The following is a 16,493-nucleotide window of genomic DNA, read 5'->3' on the forward strand; positions in this document are numbered from 1 at the left end:
ATTAGCAAGGGTGAAGTTAGGAGAGCTTTGAAGAGGATGAAGAGAGGAAAGGCGGTTGGTCCGGATGACATACCAGTGGAGGTATGGAAGTGTCTAGGAGAGATGGCAGTAGAGTTTTTAACTAGGTTGTTCAACGAGGTCTTAGAGAGTGAGAGGATGCCTGAGGAATGGAGGAGAAATGTTTTGGTGCCGATTTTTAAGAACAAGGGAGATGTGCAGAGTTGTGGAAACTACAGAGGTATTAAGCTGATGAGCCATACAATGAAGTTGTGGGAAAGAGTAGTGGAAGCAAGGCTAAGGGGAGAAGTGAGCATTTGTGAGCAGCAGTATGGTTTCATGCCAAGAAAGAGCACTACAGATGCGATATTTTCTTTGAGAAGGTTGATGGAGAAGTACAGAGAGGGTCAGAAAGAGCTGCATTGTGTCTTTGTAGATTTAGAGAAAGCGTATGACAGGGTGCCAAGAGAGGAGCTGTGGTATTGTATGAGGAGGTCTGGAGTGGCAGAGAAGTATGTTAGAGTGGTGCAGGATATGTATGAGAGCAGTAGGACAGAGGTAAGGTGTGCAGTAGGTGTGACAGAGGAGTTCACGGTGAAGGTGGGACTGCATCAAGGATCGGCTCTGAGCCCCTTCTTGTTTGAGGTGGTGATGGACAGGCTGACAGATAAGGTCAGACAGGAATCTCCATGGACTATGATGTTTGCAAATAATATTGTGATCTGTAGTGAGAGCAGGGAGCAGGTGGAGGAAAGTCTAGAGAGGTGGAGGTTTGCTCTGGAGAGAAGAGGAATGAAGGTTAGTCGCAGCAAGACAGAATACATGTGTGTGAATGAGAGGGATCCAAGTGGAACAGTGAGGTTACAGGGAGAAGAGGTAAAGAAGGTGCAGGATTTTAAGTACTTAGGGTCAACAGTCCAGAGTAATGGGGAGTGTGGAAAAGAGGTGAAGAAACGTGTGCAGGCAGGTTGGAATGGGTGGAGAAAAGTATTAGGTCTGTTGTGTGATAAAAGAGTACCAGCAAGAATGAAAGGAAAGGTGTACAGCGCAGTAGTGAGACCAGCGATATTGTATGGTTTGGAGACAGTTGCACTGAGGAAAAGACAGGAGGAAGAGTTAGAGGTAGCAGAGCTGAAGATGTTGAGGTTCTCTTTGGGAGTGACGAGGATGGATAGGATCAGGAATGAGTACATCAGAGGGACAGCACATGTGAGAAGTTTTGGAGACAAAGTTAGAGAGGCCAGGTTGAGATGGTTTGGACATGTTCAGAGGAGGGAGAGTGAATATATCGGTAAAAGGATGCTGAGGTTAGAGCTGCCAGGCAGGAGGCCGAGAGGAAGACCAAAGAGGAGGTTTATGGATGTAGTGAAGGAGGACATGAGGGTAGTCGGTCTGAGAGAAGAGGATGCAGGGGATAGGGCTAGATGGAAGCAGATGATTTGCTGTGACGACCCCTGAAGGGAACAGCCGAAAGGAAAAGAAGAAGTTAAATATGAATGAAAAATCAGATTTTAAATAAAAATAATAAGTGTATTTTAGATAAATGTGAAAGCAAAAACAAAAACAAAGAAAGGACCCGTAAGCCACTTGTCCATTGTTTTGTACGTCATAGAATGCAACAATACATTCAAAACAAAACATCATACAGATTCAAAGTTCTAATTAATAGGTTTTGTATGCTGTAAAATCACATATTTGAAAACCATATATTTGAAAACCACAGCACGTGACTAGGTTAGGGGGATTTTTAAATAAATGAAAGAGAAGTTAAACTACGAACTGTAGCTACGAACAATTTTAACAATATAGTTAGGACATTGCATGACCAACAGATGTCACCCTTGCTCTATGGAAACTGTTCAGCCTGTTGCCGCATGCAGTGAAGACCTGTACAATTAGTCACGCATTCCGTGAGAGAAGACAGAAACATTTGTTGGTCGTAAACAATGCAATGCTTGTTGAGATAATGCTTCGTAGCATGTCACCCTCACATACACCTATTGAAATTGGAAGTCATACCCAGGGCAATTTCACGGTGTCCGTCGTAAAACAGCACATAGCATATTGAAATGGCCAACCCTGTCACCCCGCCGGATGTAAACAAAGTTAAAATATACCCCGTTATAACAGCGCGCTGTCACAACAATTTACGAGTCGAAGTGTTTGCTCTGTATCTAAATGAAATATTTAGATAGAGGAACTACGAACAATTTTATCAATATAATTTGGACATTGCATAACCAACAGATGTCGCCCTTGCACTATGGAAACTGTTCAGCCTGTTGGCGCATGCAGTGAAAACCTGTACAGTTACTGACGCATTCCGTGAGGGAATCTGCCGAGGCACATGTGAGAATGGTTTGAGATTTAAACAAGACAGAAACATTTGTTGGTCGTAAACAACGCAACAGTTGTTGAGATAATGCTTCGTAGCATGTCACCCTCACGTACACCTATTCAAAGTGCAAGTCATACCCAGGGCAATTTCACGATGTCCGTAGTAAAACAGCACATAGCATATTGAAATGGCCAACCCTGTCACCCCGCCTGACGTAAACAAAGTTAAAATATACCCCGTTATAACAGCGCGCTGTCACAACAATTTACAAGTCGAAGCATCTCTCAGGAATGTCTCCCTGAAACAGAGGCCTCTCAGCAAAACGTAAGTTTATCACACCTTTTATCACACCCTAATCTCTATATATTCATAGCTTTATTCATTGACTTACTTATTTACTTATTTATTTGATCGCTGATTTATTTATTTAGCCATTCAATGCTTTATTTATTATTTTAAAACCATGTTTATTTATTTACCGTCTCCCTTAAAGATATGATTATTTTTCATTGTTTCTTTTCAACAACCGTTTATTTTTCATAATTTCCTTTAAAAAACATATTTTCATTCATGCATAAGATATGTGTCAATATGAAACCTCCTAGAAAACATGCCCAGACATCCCCTGGAATAATGGCGCCAAATGGGCGGTGTCTACAATATGCCCGGACACGGTCAAAAGGTCAACGCGACATGGGCAGTCCCTCACAACATGGGTGGTCATGGTCAAAAGGTCAACGCGATGTGGGTGGTCCCTCACAACGTGGGTGGTCCGGGGAAAGTCAACCCCCCGCAAAGGTCAAGGTCACCATCAATAATTTCTGTCAATCATCTTGACACAATGTCCCGCATAAAAAACCCAAGATGGCGCCGCAGATGGCAGCTACTGTGCTTTGCTCTTCAGTGTTTGTACTGTTTTTGTTTGTTTTTCCTGTTTTTTGTTTCTCAAATACGATATTATTATTATTTATTTATTTATTTATTTTTATCATCTGTGTTCTGTCCTGTTGCTGTCTTTCTGTTGCACTGTGGAGCTTCTGTCACTATAACAAATTCCTCGTATGTGGAAACATACTTGGCCAATAAAGCTCATTCTATTCTATTCTATATTTACTACCATCATTATTATTTTAACTTGCTAAAAACGCTTTGGTGGACCCAGTTTAATTGATTAATTTATTTGTAAGCATATAGCCTATTAGTCTCTTATGCATTTATGCAATATAATGTAGCCAAACCAGAGAATGAAGTCCAGAGGATTCCAGCATTCCTAGATACGTAATTTGCGTTGCTGTAATTCATAGTCGGGGATTATGCTAATTGTAAATGAGTGTGCATGCGCGCCCTGTTTACGAGTGATTAGAAATTAACACACACACATTTTACTGTCAAATCTGACGTTTACACAGTATTTGTGAATCGGGAGGAGAGTTTACGGGAAGGTCTGTTTTACGTGCAAATTACTCGGAATTTACAAATATATTTACGAATGTTTCATGAATGAGGCCCAATGTGCGTAGTGTACAGTGATTAGTACATATTGTTCTGACTGTGTTAGTGTTCTTATTGGTTGTGCATGCTAGTGGGGGGATAAAGTGCAGTGCTAATGAGTAGATTGTGGGAATCAAGAGTTTAAGAGTCTGACTGCTTGGGGAAAGAATATTTACAGTAAAATTGCATTTTAAAAATCAGAAAAAGCAACTGAAAATAGAAAGAAGGAAATATTTATAACAAAAACATACAGTATGTATAGGAAGGATCAAAGTTCACTTAGTAGAAATGCTTCCATTTTTTATTTATTATGAAATATAACCTTTTGTACGAAAGAGTAATCACTGTTTATGTCATACATTTCATCAGTGAATTGGTGCAAAATTGCAAAGATCTGTAATTTAAACATATTTTTCTTTTTTCTTTTAAATTTTCAAAACCAGATATACACCTTGACTCTACATAGTGATGCACCGAAATTTCGGCTGCCAAAAAAAATTGGCCTGAAATGGTATTGTCGATTTCAGCCGAAGGAAACGCAACAGACTTTTCAGATGCGAATGATCAGTGGACCGATCTGTCAGTAACTGCTAATGTAGCTCACGTGGACAGTCATCCGGCAGGTGCTGATATCACTGAAGCTCATTTTAAGCCTGTTTACATGAACAGACTCGTTGCCCCTCTGTGTTCTGTGTGTTGTTTTCATTAAAATAATTAATAATTAAAATAATTAAGAGAGTCGGACTCATGACCAGAAGGTTGCCGGTTCGATTCTCAGGGCCGGCGGGTAACAACTGAGGTGCCCTTGAGCAAGGCACCTTACCCCTACTTGCTCCCCGGGCGATGCAGTGATAGCTGCCCACTGCTCCGGGTGTACGTGTGTTCATCACTTGCTGTGCGAGTGTTCACTACTCTCTGGATGGGTTAAAAGCAGAGGTCACATTTCGGGTATGGGTCACCATATCTGACTAATAGGTCACTTTCATGTGTTACTTTCTTGTATAAGGAAGAGCTGCTGAGTTGACTATAACTCGACTACTGTTATGCATACAATAATTCCAGAACTACAATGTTTAGATGACTGGTTAAAGGTATATTTGATTGTGTTGCAATGACCAAGGAAGAATAATATTTTTAGTATTGTTCTCTTTACATTTTTTTGTATTAGTGTGTGTAATTAATAATATAATTATATAAAACTATTTTAAAACATTTTTTAATTAATACAATTATATATAAACTATTAAAAGTCATTTTCGGTTTGCGGCCAAGTGCATCCAAAATTTTTGGTATCGGTTTCAGCTAAGAAATTTAATTTCTGTGCATCACTACATTTAAGGATGATTTTTTATTTCAAATTTCAGGGTTTGAGCCTTACATGCCTTATGAGATCTCTATTTATCCCAAGTATTTGGATGGAATTGGACATTCTCTTACTGTGATTGCATACAGCAAGGAGAAAGGTGTGTGGTACAATGGTGTATCCTTTAAAAAAATTGAGTTTACATTACAGTTTTTCTCAGTCGCTTTGGAGCATTTTTAGAATAATCCCTAAAATTTGTAAAATGGTAAGTGCATTTCTCACAACAACTCGTAGAAACAGGACAACATCACGGAATATTTATTATATCTTGACATTACATTAGCAATTGATAATGTGGAAAATCATAGACAAATGACATCAATTGCATATATACATTTTAAAAAAACATTTAATGGGCACAAATGACTAGATGATGTGGAGGTTGTTTTGAAATTTTAATTTCCAATATTTTAATCTACTATGAAAATAATGTGAACACACCAAAGTGACTGAGAATAACTCAATAATTAAGCTGAAGAATGTTACAATACTTTTCTCCTGTGGCAAGATATTGCTTTAGCATACTAATAACATGTTTGCACATTTCAGCACCCTCTGTGGCACCAGAGTTGATGTTTGGAGAAAATCATCATTCTACATATGTCCACCTTTTGTGGGACGAAATTCCTCTGAAGCAAAGAAATGGCATCATTCGAGGATATACCATTTACGTCTGGGATGAAAGACACAACATACAAAGTATTTAAGGATTTAAAGTTGCAGTTTGTGTGTGTTGTTATGAAATAATTTGTATTAACCACAGTTTTTTCGCTGGTGTCTTAAGTTTTAAGGACTAAGACGACAGATATTTTGGTGAGACATCTTCAGCCTCGGTCCAGATATAATGCCCTTATATCAGTTCATACACTGGGTGGGAGTTTGAACGGATCAGTTGTGATCTTCAAAACTGGACAATTTGGTAAATGCCTTTAAATAAACTGTTAAATAACGTATCTACATTTGTTATATACCTGTATGTTAAAGGAGAACTCCGCCGAAGTTCTGCCATGAATTACTCACCCTCAAGTCATTCGACAAGCCTAGGACTTTCGTTCATCTTTGCAACTCCAATTAAGATAGTTTTGAGCAGGTTTGGGAGTTTTCTGACTCCTGCCCATAGACAACAATGCAACTGACTTTCAAAGCGCAGAATGTCAATTGCGTTGCTATCTATGGGCGAACACAGGTGGTCATTCCAAACACAAACATATCCACAGGGCAAAGGCTAAGAGTAATCCAAAACATGACAAGGCAAGACAAAACTAGAAATCCAGACAGAATGCTTAGAAATACAGTGTGACACAAAATAAGACTTAGCCATGAGTAACTGAGAAGACCGGGTATAAATAGGCAGACAAAGAACAGTTAACAGGACACAGGTGAAAGTAATGATGGATAATGAATCCGGGCAATGGTTTATGGGTAATGTAGTGTGATATGACAGTCCAAGTGATGAGGGGAGTGTCCTCTAGTGGATTTGAGAGGGCACTCCAGCTGGTGACTGTGACATAGCCCCCCCTCTAAGGGCGGATTCCAGACGCCCCCAAAAATAAAGTCCAGGAGGGCGGTGGAGAGGAGGCGGAACCGGGGGAGGGTTGGCGGGTCAGGCCCGTGAAGGGGAACAGGACCTGGGCCGTGGAGCAGAGGCGGTCAGGGAGGCGCTGGCAGGGCTGGAAGCCAGGGATCTCAGGAAGATCACAGGAGTCCATCTTGGACGAGGTAGGGAACTCAGATACGCCGGACGGGACCGGCTCGAAGAACACAGGAAGACTGGACGGGACCGGCTCAAAGATCTCTGGAAGGCCAGACGGAACTGGCTCAAAAATCTCTGGAAGGCCGGAAGGGTCCGGCTTGAAGACCTCTGGAATGCTGGACGGGACTGGCTTGGGGAACTTTAGAGTGGCCAGCTCGTCAATAGCCTCAGGAACGGGAGAGCAGTGCACAGCCCAAACACATCCCAATGCAGCAACCATCACCAGTGGGGCAGACTCCCCGGACAGGACCTAAGGGAGCGGCCATGCCGGCTGGAGCCTCCGGCTCGGCAGCCATGTTGCGAGCGGGCTCTGGTGAGGTGGCTCTGATGAACGGCGTGGCCACCATTATCATGGAGCATGCAAGCCTCCGCGATTGGCCAGATTCCATGGCCCCCGGAGTCTGAGGTCTGCTGTCCTCCCCCAAAAAACATTTAAGGGCAGCCTTGTCCTCCACCTCTCTCAGAGTGAAAGAAGACCCACAAGACAATAATGCATAATCCATGAATTGAGCAAGGGACCCTCGAGGACCATAACGGTATATGCAGTGTTTGTAATGATTATTTAAACTGTCCAAATATAGTTCTATGAGAATACAGTCCGGGTATTTAGAGAAATGGGCAATGTCCAGGAAAGTCTGTATATGGTCCTCGAGGGAATTACTACTTTGGAGAAGGCGGCTAAATTAACTGCTGGATCCATGTTGAGGCCAAGTCTTCTGTCACGAACTGCACGAAGACACACGGATTCAGATCCAAATGCAGTTTATTAGGGGGTAATCCAAAGACAAAATCCAAATGACAGGCATAAATCCAAAGACAGGTGGTCAGTCCAAATGCAAACAAACATATCCACAGGGCAAAGGCTAAGAGTAATCCAAAACACGACAAGGCAAGACAAACCTAGAAATCCAGACAGAGAATGCTTAGAACTACAGTGTGACAGAAAATAAGACTTAGCCATGAGTAACTGAGAAGACCGGGTTTAAATAGGCAGACAAAGAACAGTTAACAGGACACAGGTGAAAGTAATGATGGATAANAAAATAAGACTTAGCCATGAGTAACTGAGAAGACCGGGTTTAAATAGGCAGACAAAGAACAGTTAACAGGACACAGGTGAAAGTAATGATGGATAATGAGTCCAGGCAATGGTTTATGGGTAATGTAGTGTGATATGACAGTTCAAGTGATGAGGGGAGTGCCCTCTAGTGGATTTGAGAGGGCACTCCAGCTGGTGTCTGTGACAGGTACAGTGTGTACCCAACACCATATATAAGCACACAACTCATAACCATTCTTTGCCTGGTCTCGTTGGTCTCGTTAAGAGTAACTATTATCTCCTATGCTGAATCCCTGGTTTATCTCCGGAGTGGTTACTGCCAAGTCTTTTCCAGTTCTCTCTCTGACAACTGGGTTCTCCTGTAAATCTCTCAAAAATCCAAAACGCAAATGGATGAAGAGGGACCCCCCATTTAATGCATTTGAAGCTTTAAGTTAAGTGTCAGTATACTACTGTATCTGTAGTCCATAAAGAACCCATAAGGGCCATTTCTGAAGGTTTGTTTATAAAAACGTAACCTAATCTGTATAGGAAAGAAGGGTAAACCTTCATTTAAAAAATCTATATAAAAATGTGTATGTTTCTCAGTATGACAGCATGTTATTTTAATCTGGCCCTTCACGCATCAACACATCTGTAGGGATTTTTGGTGTAGATGTTAAGACAGACATGTGCTCTCCACATGCATGTATACATGCACGTCGACACGTGTAAACTTGGTTAGTAAAGGAAATACACAATCCGAGCGCCATGTCCGATGTAATGTGGTATGAAACTGTAATGAGGGAATGTGTTGATATGATGATTGTGTTTGCAGGTGGAGTTGAAATTGTGCCCTTGGTGATTCCTGTATGCGTTGGATTTTCTTTGCTCATCCTCATCACTGCGTTTGCATGTCTCAACAAGCATGAGCGCTTGAAGTTGTGTTTGTGGCCGATCATTCCTGATCCTGCCAACAGCAGCATTAGGAGATGGACTACTACAGACTCGTTGCAGGTACATTTGTTCTGTTGTAATGTGTCTGAGGTGACTGCTTATGAGAACGTTTTCTTTCTTTCTTTCTTTCTTTCTTTCTTTCTTTCTTTCTTTCTTTCTTTCTTTCTTTCTTTCTTTCTTTCTTTCTTTCTTTCTTATTTAATTCCACTCCAAAGTTTCTAGTATTTAAAAACATCAAATTCACATGAAAACCGGTTCAAACTGGCCTTTTTTATTTTCTATTTTTTATTATTATTTAGGCATTTTGAAAAGGTTTGGGGGTATTTATTTATATATTTAACAATATGACAATCTACAAAAAATGATGATAAAATTAGTACTTGGTTGATTTATTGGTTACTGGTCACACTGACTGTAAAAGTCATGTCACACTTTTACCTTTGGTTCAATTTGTTCAATAAATACATATTCTACTGTTGTTTTTTTAAGGGCATGCCCCCCTTTAAGGAAGACAAGGACCCTGTGATGGTGTATCTATCTCATTTCAGTCTTCTGGATCTCTCTGACAAAGAGCTCTGCAACAGTGACTATGTTAAAGAGAACCTGTGGTCACATGATAGTGTCAGCCATGATGAAGGCCACAACTTATTCCAGACCTCGCAGGAAAATACAGACTCTGTGCCTTATGCCACTGTTATGTTTAGTGGTCCATATGAAAACCAGAAGGCCTCGCCACCAGTCTACCTACGTTCTGAGTCCACGCAGCCGCTCTTAGGGGTGGAAGACCCTGATAGTCCCCCACCATATGAGAATATGTCAGGAAGGGTTTCCGTCGCAAACTTCTTTACTAAGATCCCTCAGGAATCCACTGAGAATGAAGCACTTTGGGAAGAATTTCCCATGCTCAGGTCTTTAGAGAACAGGAATACAGACCACATTTAAATGTTTCTATGTGCTTGTTTTATGATGGTGTGATTTCATGTGGCTACACAGATTTGTATGTATTCGACTGCTGTTGCTTTGAATAATAAAACCATGTATACTGTGCTGAGTCCATCCCAAAATGACAATTGTCTTTAACTACCATCAAGTGCTTCTCATTTCCTGAATTGTGAATCTTCAGTTTCTATGCACTCTGTGCCTGCGACCCAGAAAGTCCACCTACAGTAGGTAGTCCACCAAAATGCCTATTACCATCACATGACGTGTAACATCAGTGCAAGGCAGTGGTAGGCAGCGAATCTGACCTGTCACACGTAAAAGTTGTTCACAAATTCACCACCAGGTGGTGTAAAAGGACTGTTAGCACTACTAGTACTAATAATATTAATTACAGTATGATTGTATTGCATTATAACATTCAATATTTTACTATTACAGTCAAATATTACTAAGGTGGCAGTGCTTGAAGTGTGTTTATTTTTTACTGCACAGTATTTTCAAATATCACACATTAAAGAGATGCAAGATCAGAAATTAAAATGTTGATTACTCTGTTACTTGGAATGGACACTATAATTAGTGATACAACCTATTTTTTTTCATTTACTTTGTCTTTTATAGACCACAGACGCCGATGCATCATGTACACACACAATGTGCTTTCCTTAATTCTACGCCCATAACACAAACATTACTGAAGCAATAGTGCCCTCTATTGACACTCATCAGTACATCAGTATTTTCCATAACATCTGTACTCAATATAATAACAAAATAAACTCCTTTTAAGAAATGTAAACTTTTGTTTTTGTTGTTGTTGTTTCTTTTAACATTAACTCTTAAAATTTTAACTATTCACAATGTAATACCTAACCCTTAAAATTCTTTCTATTCCTTTAAAGGGGTCATATGACACAGCTAAAACGAATATTATGGTTTGATTTAGATGTAATGCAATGTGTATACAGGATTTAAGGTTCAAAAACACTGTATTTTCCACATACCATGCATGTTTGTATCTCCTCTTTGCCCCGCCTCTCTGGCTTGTGTTCCGTTCCATGGCTTTTATTTTGAAGTTGTTTTTGTAGTCCTGGTATCATGGTCTCTGTAGTCTTGTGTTTCCCTGCCCTGGTTGTTTCCAGGTGATTCTTGTTATCCCTGATAGTCTTGTGTATATATACCCCTGTGTTGGCCATTGTCTTTTGTTGGTTATTGAATGTGTTCATTTAAATTACTTTTGTCTCGGCTATTGGTTTGTCTCGTCTTGCCAAGTTAGTGTATCGGTTTCATGTTTTGAATTTGTCAAAAATCTTTTAACTGCATTAAGATCCATTCCCTGCCTTGTGTTTTAGGACTGCACATCACAAAAGTAAACCACCTCGGGCATTATTAGGTAAGTGAAAATTGCATTTGATAATATGGCTGGAAAAGACTTATTTCTCTTTCTGAAATGTTTTATCAGAGTGGTGATGATTCGAGGATATTGTAGCTGGATGTGAACTGTTTAAATGTGAACAGATCTGTTTTGAATTTGGCCTTTAATGTTATCCTTGTTTGTAGTTTAACTTTCTGGTGCCCTATTTTCTGATCTGTTTTTGGTTAACTGCTCTACTTGCATCACTTGCCAATGTACAATTGTTAACTGGCTCTGCTTCTGATTCTACAGGTTGTTCCGTTTGGATATTCTGATAAAAATGCTATCTACAGGCCTGATAAGAAATTAAATGGCTGGATCCATGTCTATCTCCTGCTTTTTCTACGGGTCTGTTAAGGGAGTGGGTTGGGTTTAAAATGTTTCTCCAGATCTGGTGAGTGGAGGGTTTTTCTACAGGTTGGGTAATTGAGTTACATTTACGCAGGTCAGATGAGCCTGTAGGATGTTTGTACAAATCGTGCAATGATTTGGATTGTTTATTCAAGTCTGATGGAATGTTTCAAAAGGTGTTGAGTGAATGATACGGCTTCAACAGGTCTGGTGAGTGAAACATTTTCTACAGGTCTGATGAGAATGTTACTGGAGCTCTGATAGGTAAGTGTGACGTTTCTACTGGTCAGCAGAGCTGTTTCTACAGGTGTAGAGCGCAAGTTGGTGGTTTGTAAGTTGAATATTTCTTTAGGTCTGGTGAGGGACTGGGGATGTTTTATCAAGCCTGATGAGTCCGTAATGATGTTTCTTGAGGTCTTGTGAGGAACAGGTGATGTTTTTGCAGCTCGGAGCGAGTTAAATTTTCTAAAGGTCTGATCAATGAGTTTAATGTTTCTGCAGCTCGGAGTTTCTACAGGTCTCATCAACGAGTTGAATATTTTTGCAGATCTGGTGAGGATGTTTCTACAAGTCTGATCAGCGAGTGCAGATGTTTCTAAGGGTCTGGTGAGTGAGCAGAGCTGTTTCTGCAGGCCAGGTAAACAAGGGGAAATTTTGCTCGCCTCTCCTCATAACCTGTCTTGTTAGGTAAGTCTGTTTTTATAGGTCTTGCAAGTGAGTGGGCTGTTCCTACAGGTTTGGGAAGTTGAATGTTTCAACCGGTCTGAGAAGCGAGTGGTTTTTTCTGCTGGTTGGGAGAGTGAGCGGGGATGTTTCTACAGGTCTGGTGACTGACTGGGGATATTTCTACAGGTCTGGTAAGTGAGTGGAGATGTTTTTTGCAGGTTTGATCAGGGAGTGGAGAGGTTTCTTCTGGTTTGGGGGGGGGGGTCAGGTCTGGTAAGTCAGGGGATACTGTTTTTGCTGGTTTGGTCAGAGAGTGGGGATGTTTCTTCTGGTTTGAGTGGGTGGGGATGTTTATGCAGTGTCTGGGATATTCTACAGGTCCTAACTTCTGTCAGCTGCTGATCAGTGCCGGTACTGCAGACTATGAGGATCACTGTCAACTCCTGTGCGTCACATCTTCTGAATCAGACTTTGACACGAAGACACAATATACATTGTAAAAAGTGTAATACATAAACCAGTAGACAAAGCTGAATATCTGTATCAACCTTGTGCCAAACTAAGTTTAATCCATGAAAAAAAATTGTGTCGGGTGAATGATGTAGTGTCCCAATTTTCAAAACCCTGCTTATCTACAATTTACTCTAGTTTTGTTGCTCCAGTGCTTGAGTAAGACCTGGAAATCTACCTGTGCGTTTGAGCAAGATCACAGATGACATTTACCACCAGGAATGTTATTGCCATTTTTTTTGTTATCCTTTACTTGTGCTTCAGTGCAGATTTGTTTACTTTAGGGTTGTCTCAGTCTCCATTAGTGGAAATGTGGAATTGCCCCAGTCATCTACCAAGAAAGCTGTCTTTTCACGGGTGTGCGGAGGAACCACTGCAGTGACATATTCTTCATCTCAGACACTTTTTGAACTGGAAATGCCCTCCTTATCTTTGTAAAAAAATTACTCACAGTAATTTAATTTTGCCCTTTTGTTAACTAGTCGTATTCATTGAACAGGTAGTTGTCTGTACCAAATTATTTGTCACATGTTAGGGTGGTGATTTAGGATCGTTTAAGATTTGAGATCTACCTTCCTGAAGAGTCTTGCGCGCTGACCCTTAAAAACACACCTGAAGCAACCAATCAGCCTTACATTTTACTTGTTACAGGCAGATGTTAAATTGTGCTTTGAAACTCTTCAGGACTGTAGACATCAAGATTTTAATGTCAGTGGTCTTTCTGCAGCTTTGTTTGAATACTAAATGTGAATATTCTTATGTTTTAAGTCAGCCTTGTTATGTGCTAGTAGGTGTTTTATTGAATTGTCATGCTCTTAATTTGCAGATGGCCTAATCTGGAGGATGCATTGAGAACCAAAGGAGTGCTATAACTGTTTTTACTACAGTCTGCAACTGTTACAGTAAGTTTCAATGTGAGTCTGGTTTAGCATGGCACCATTACAAACAGGGCTATTCCGTCTTGCTTCTGGAGAGCCCTGAACCCAAAATAAACCTATCTGAAGCCTGATGTTTGATGTAAACTCTTCACAATGATAGAACTTGGTACAAATAATAAACAGTATGGCTTATGTACCCCATTTGTGCATTATTTCAAGGTTTGATTGTAGGAATTTTCCATTTATGTCCTCAACTTGTTTACTGATTAATGTTGTCAGTTCAAGCATTTTGTCCAGAAACTCATTTGTGTTGTCAATGAGTGACTGCCTTGAGTACTTAACTCGTGTAAAGGCCTGCATGTCTTTGGTCTGTATTGTTTCTTATTTCAAGGTCTGACTGAAGTTAGGGTTTTGATTGTTTGATTCCATTCAATATCCGTAGTGTAAATGCACGAAGTAGTTTTGCATAAGTGTCTACCAAATATGGAAATGTAGTGCATGCAGTTATTTGCTTCAAAAATGTTTGAAAGTTGTAAGGCAAACTGTTTCCCTACTGCTTAATGTGCTCTTGTGTTCCTTTTAACCCTAAGATGCAGCTGCCTTGATTGCACAGGAAGAATTATGTCTTAAATTCATACGGCTTTTCTTATGTCAGATGTAAAGTGGCATTCTCCTTATGGCTTCAAAAACTAGTTTTTAAAAAGGTAGTGAATAGAAAGTTGTCTTGAGGTTTGGTTTTTCTGCTGTTTTACTCTGAAAATTGGGACTTGGCAAACGATTCCTAAATGTCCGTTTCTTACTGGAGAGTGTTTGAGATTGTATTTGGATTTTCTGAAGTATTTTAAAAAGTTTAGTTAAGAACTGAGGAGTTTTTGGATTGGGTTGTTTCAGATTCCACATCCCTCCATAACACATTAAGAGGATGTCACTGCAATGGTAATCTCTTAAGCATTTACTGCAGTGTTAAGTTGTGGCATTTCATCAGAGGGTTGTGTCTGGATTGCTTTTGTCATGTTTTTGTTCATTATCCATCAAAACAAAATTCCTGTCCCATTTCTCTTGTGGAGGACTGCGATGACCATAAGGTTGTGGTTGGGATGTCTGTAAATGATACTTTTAGCACTACCACTGTAGAATGAGTCAATTTATGGGTTGTGCTTTTGCACTGGTGCAGAGTTTAGGAACCATTTGCCTCATGTATTTTTTCAGTTGTTTTGGTGCTTATGGAATTTAATTTGTTTGTGGTTTGAATTTAAATTCCTTTTGCTTGCTCTGTTTGAATTTCAAGTATTTGCATTGTGGGCAGAGGAAAGTGGTGTATCCATCTCTCATGGCAGTGTTAGGGTTGATGGCCATTTATATTTGTCAATCTTTTAATGTAATCCGATGATTATACAGTATGTAGCAAGGGTAGTTTTCTCTTAATATTGTGTGAAGTAGGGGTAACAACTTAACACTTTTTGTTGTGTAGTCATTTTGAGTGCTGAATCTGGATAGAACGGTGAACAGGTGTATTTTTTTTTTTGTATTTTAACCATGTCAGATTTACTTGTTTAAAGCACTAATCTTTTGTTCAAAGCGTAATTAGTTTTTAATGTTTTTGGTAATCTAAAAAAAATGCACAGCAAAATCGCCAGTGTTAAAAAGGGTCAAATTAACTGTATATAAAATCCACACTCTCAAAGTGTGCATTGTATAAGCAGTTAATTTGATGTTTTTAACACTGGCGATTTTATTGTGTGGTTTCATTTAAAGATGAATTTTCCATTGATTTGCCAGTGAATTGCTTGTCCTTTCATCAGATATGACTAGTAGTGTTTTTCTGCAGCATTGACAGCTCATAAGATCTCATTCTTGTAAAGAGCAGCACATCTACTCGCTGTAGTCCACCTTCCAGGTACACAAAAACTGCATGTCTCTGTTTGGTCATTGTAAATATTTGCTTTCTGTACATTAACAACTAATAGGCAGTACAACCGAAACAAGACTTGCTATAACAGTTTGTTTTTATTTTCTCTTGTGGTAAGGCTGTTAGTTCAGTCGTGCTTTTTAAGATCTACCTAACTGTAGAGTTTTGATCCAAACGAATAAAATGCATAGGAAGGAGGCAATCAAAGTCTTACAGGTTACTTGAAAATAACAGGCATATGTGTTTGTGGTTTGACCTAAACTCTCCAGGAAGGTAAATGTTTTAGGAGGCAAAGGGACTGTAAACTAAACTGCTTGTGCTTTACATTCCTAGCTCATGTCTATAGAGTTTGTTCATGGTTTGGTGATCAGTGCTTTTTCTAGCTCTTGACAGTAAGAAATGTCTAGATGGTCAGTAACTGTATTTGGTGCATTTCACAAACACTATTGGGCACTTAAGGCTTTAAGACATTGAATGGTTTAAGTTACAAACGTCACATATAATGCCAATGGTTCTTCCTTTAACAAGTACATCTTTATTTGTTTTATAGAACAATTCTTTATTGGCCTGTCTTAGGTGGGAGCAGAAGTAGCTTATCACGTGGTTATGAGTCCGTATCATAAACTTCTGTTCTGTGCTCATCACATGTGTGAATATAGTGTGTGCCTCATCCGTGTTGCTTTATAATTTAACTCATTTATTGTAATAAGGGGGGGGGGGGGTGATCTGCTTGTCCAGTGTCTGTGGTTATTCTGTTGTAGACTGTACGGTGGAACTGTTAAAATTGTTTGGAAACTATAGCATTTAGCTCATCAGGAGATGCTTCATAGATGCTTTTTTTGAGGGACAATTTCACACCTATAAGAATGTGTAACCCTAACGCAA

The 16,493-nt window shown here is 39.8% G+C and overlaps 1 protein-coding gene across 2 annotated transcripts in view; it reads left to right on the forward strand.

Annotated features, from left to right (window-relative positions):
• csf3r (colony stimulating factor 3 receptor (granulocyte)) overlaps positions 1-9,985 on the forward strand; it is a 47,553-nt gene extending 37,568 nt beyond the window's left edge. For both annotated transcript variants that reach the window (XM_057339749.1, XM_057339750.1), the window contains 5 exons: positions 5,191-5,289; positions 5,739-5,888; positions 5,974-6,108; positions 8,820-8,998; positions 9,428-9,985. In XM_057339749.1, the coding sequence (XP_057195732.1) occupies positions 5,191-5,289; positions 5,739-5,888; positions 5,974-6,108; positions 8,820-8,998; positions 9,428-9,880 (1,016 nt within the window). In that variant the 3' untranslated portion in view covers positions 9,881-9,985. The remainder of the gene's footprint in view (positions 1-5,190; positions 5,290-5,738; positions 5,889-5,973; positions 6,109-8,819; positions 8,999-9,427) is intronic.
• The last annotated feature ends 6,508 nt before the right edge of the window (positions 9,986-16,493 follow it).

This window comes from Triplophysa rosa, linkage group LG8 (assembly GCF_024868665.1).
Source record: "Triplophysa rosa linkage group LG8, Trosa_1v2, whole genome shotgun sequence".
NCBI classification, from domain to species: Eukaryota; Metazoa; Chordata; class Actinopteri; order Cypriniformes; family Nemacheilidae; genus Triplophysa; species Triplophysa rosa.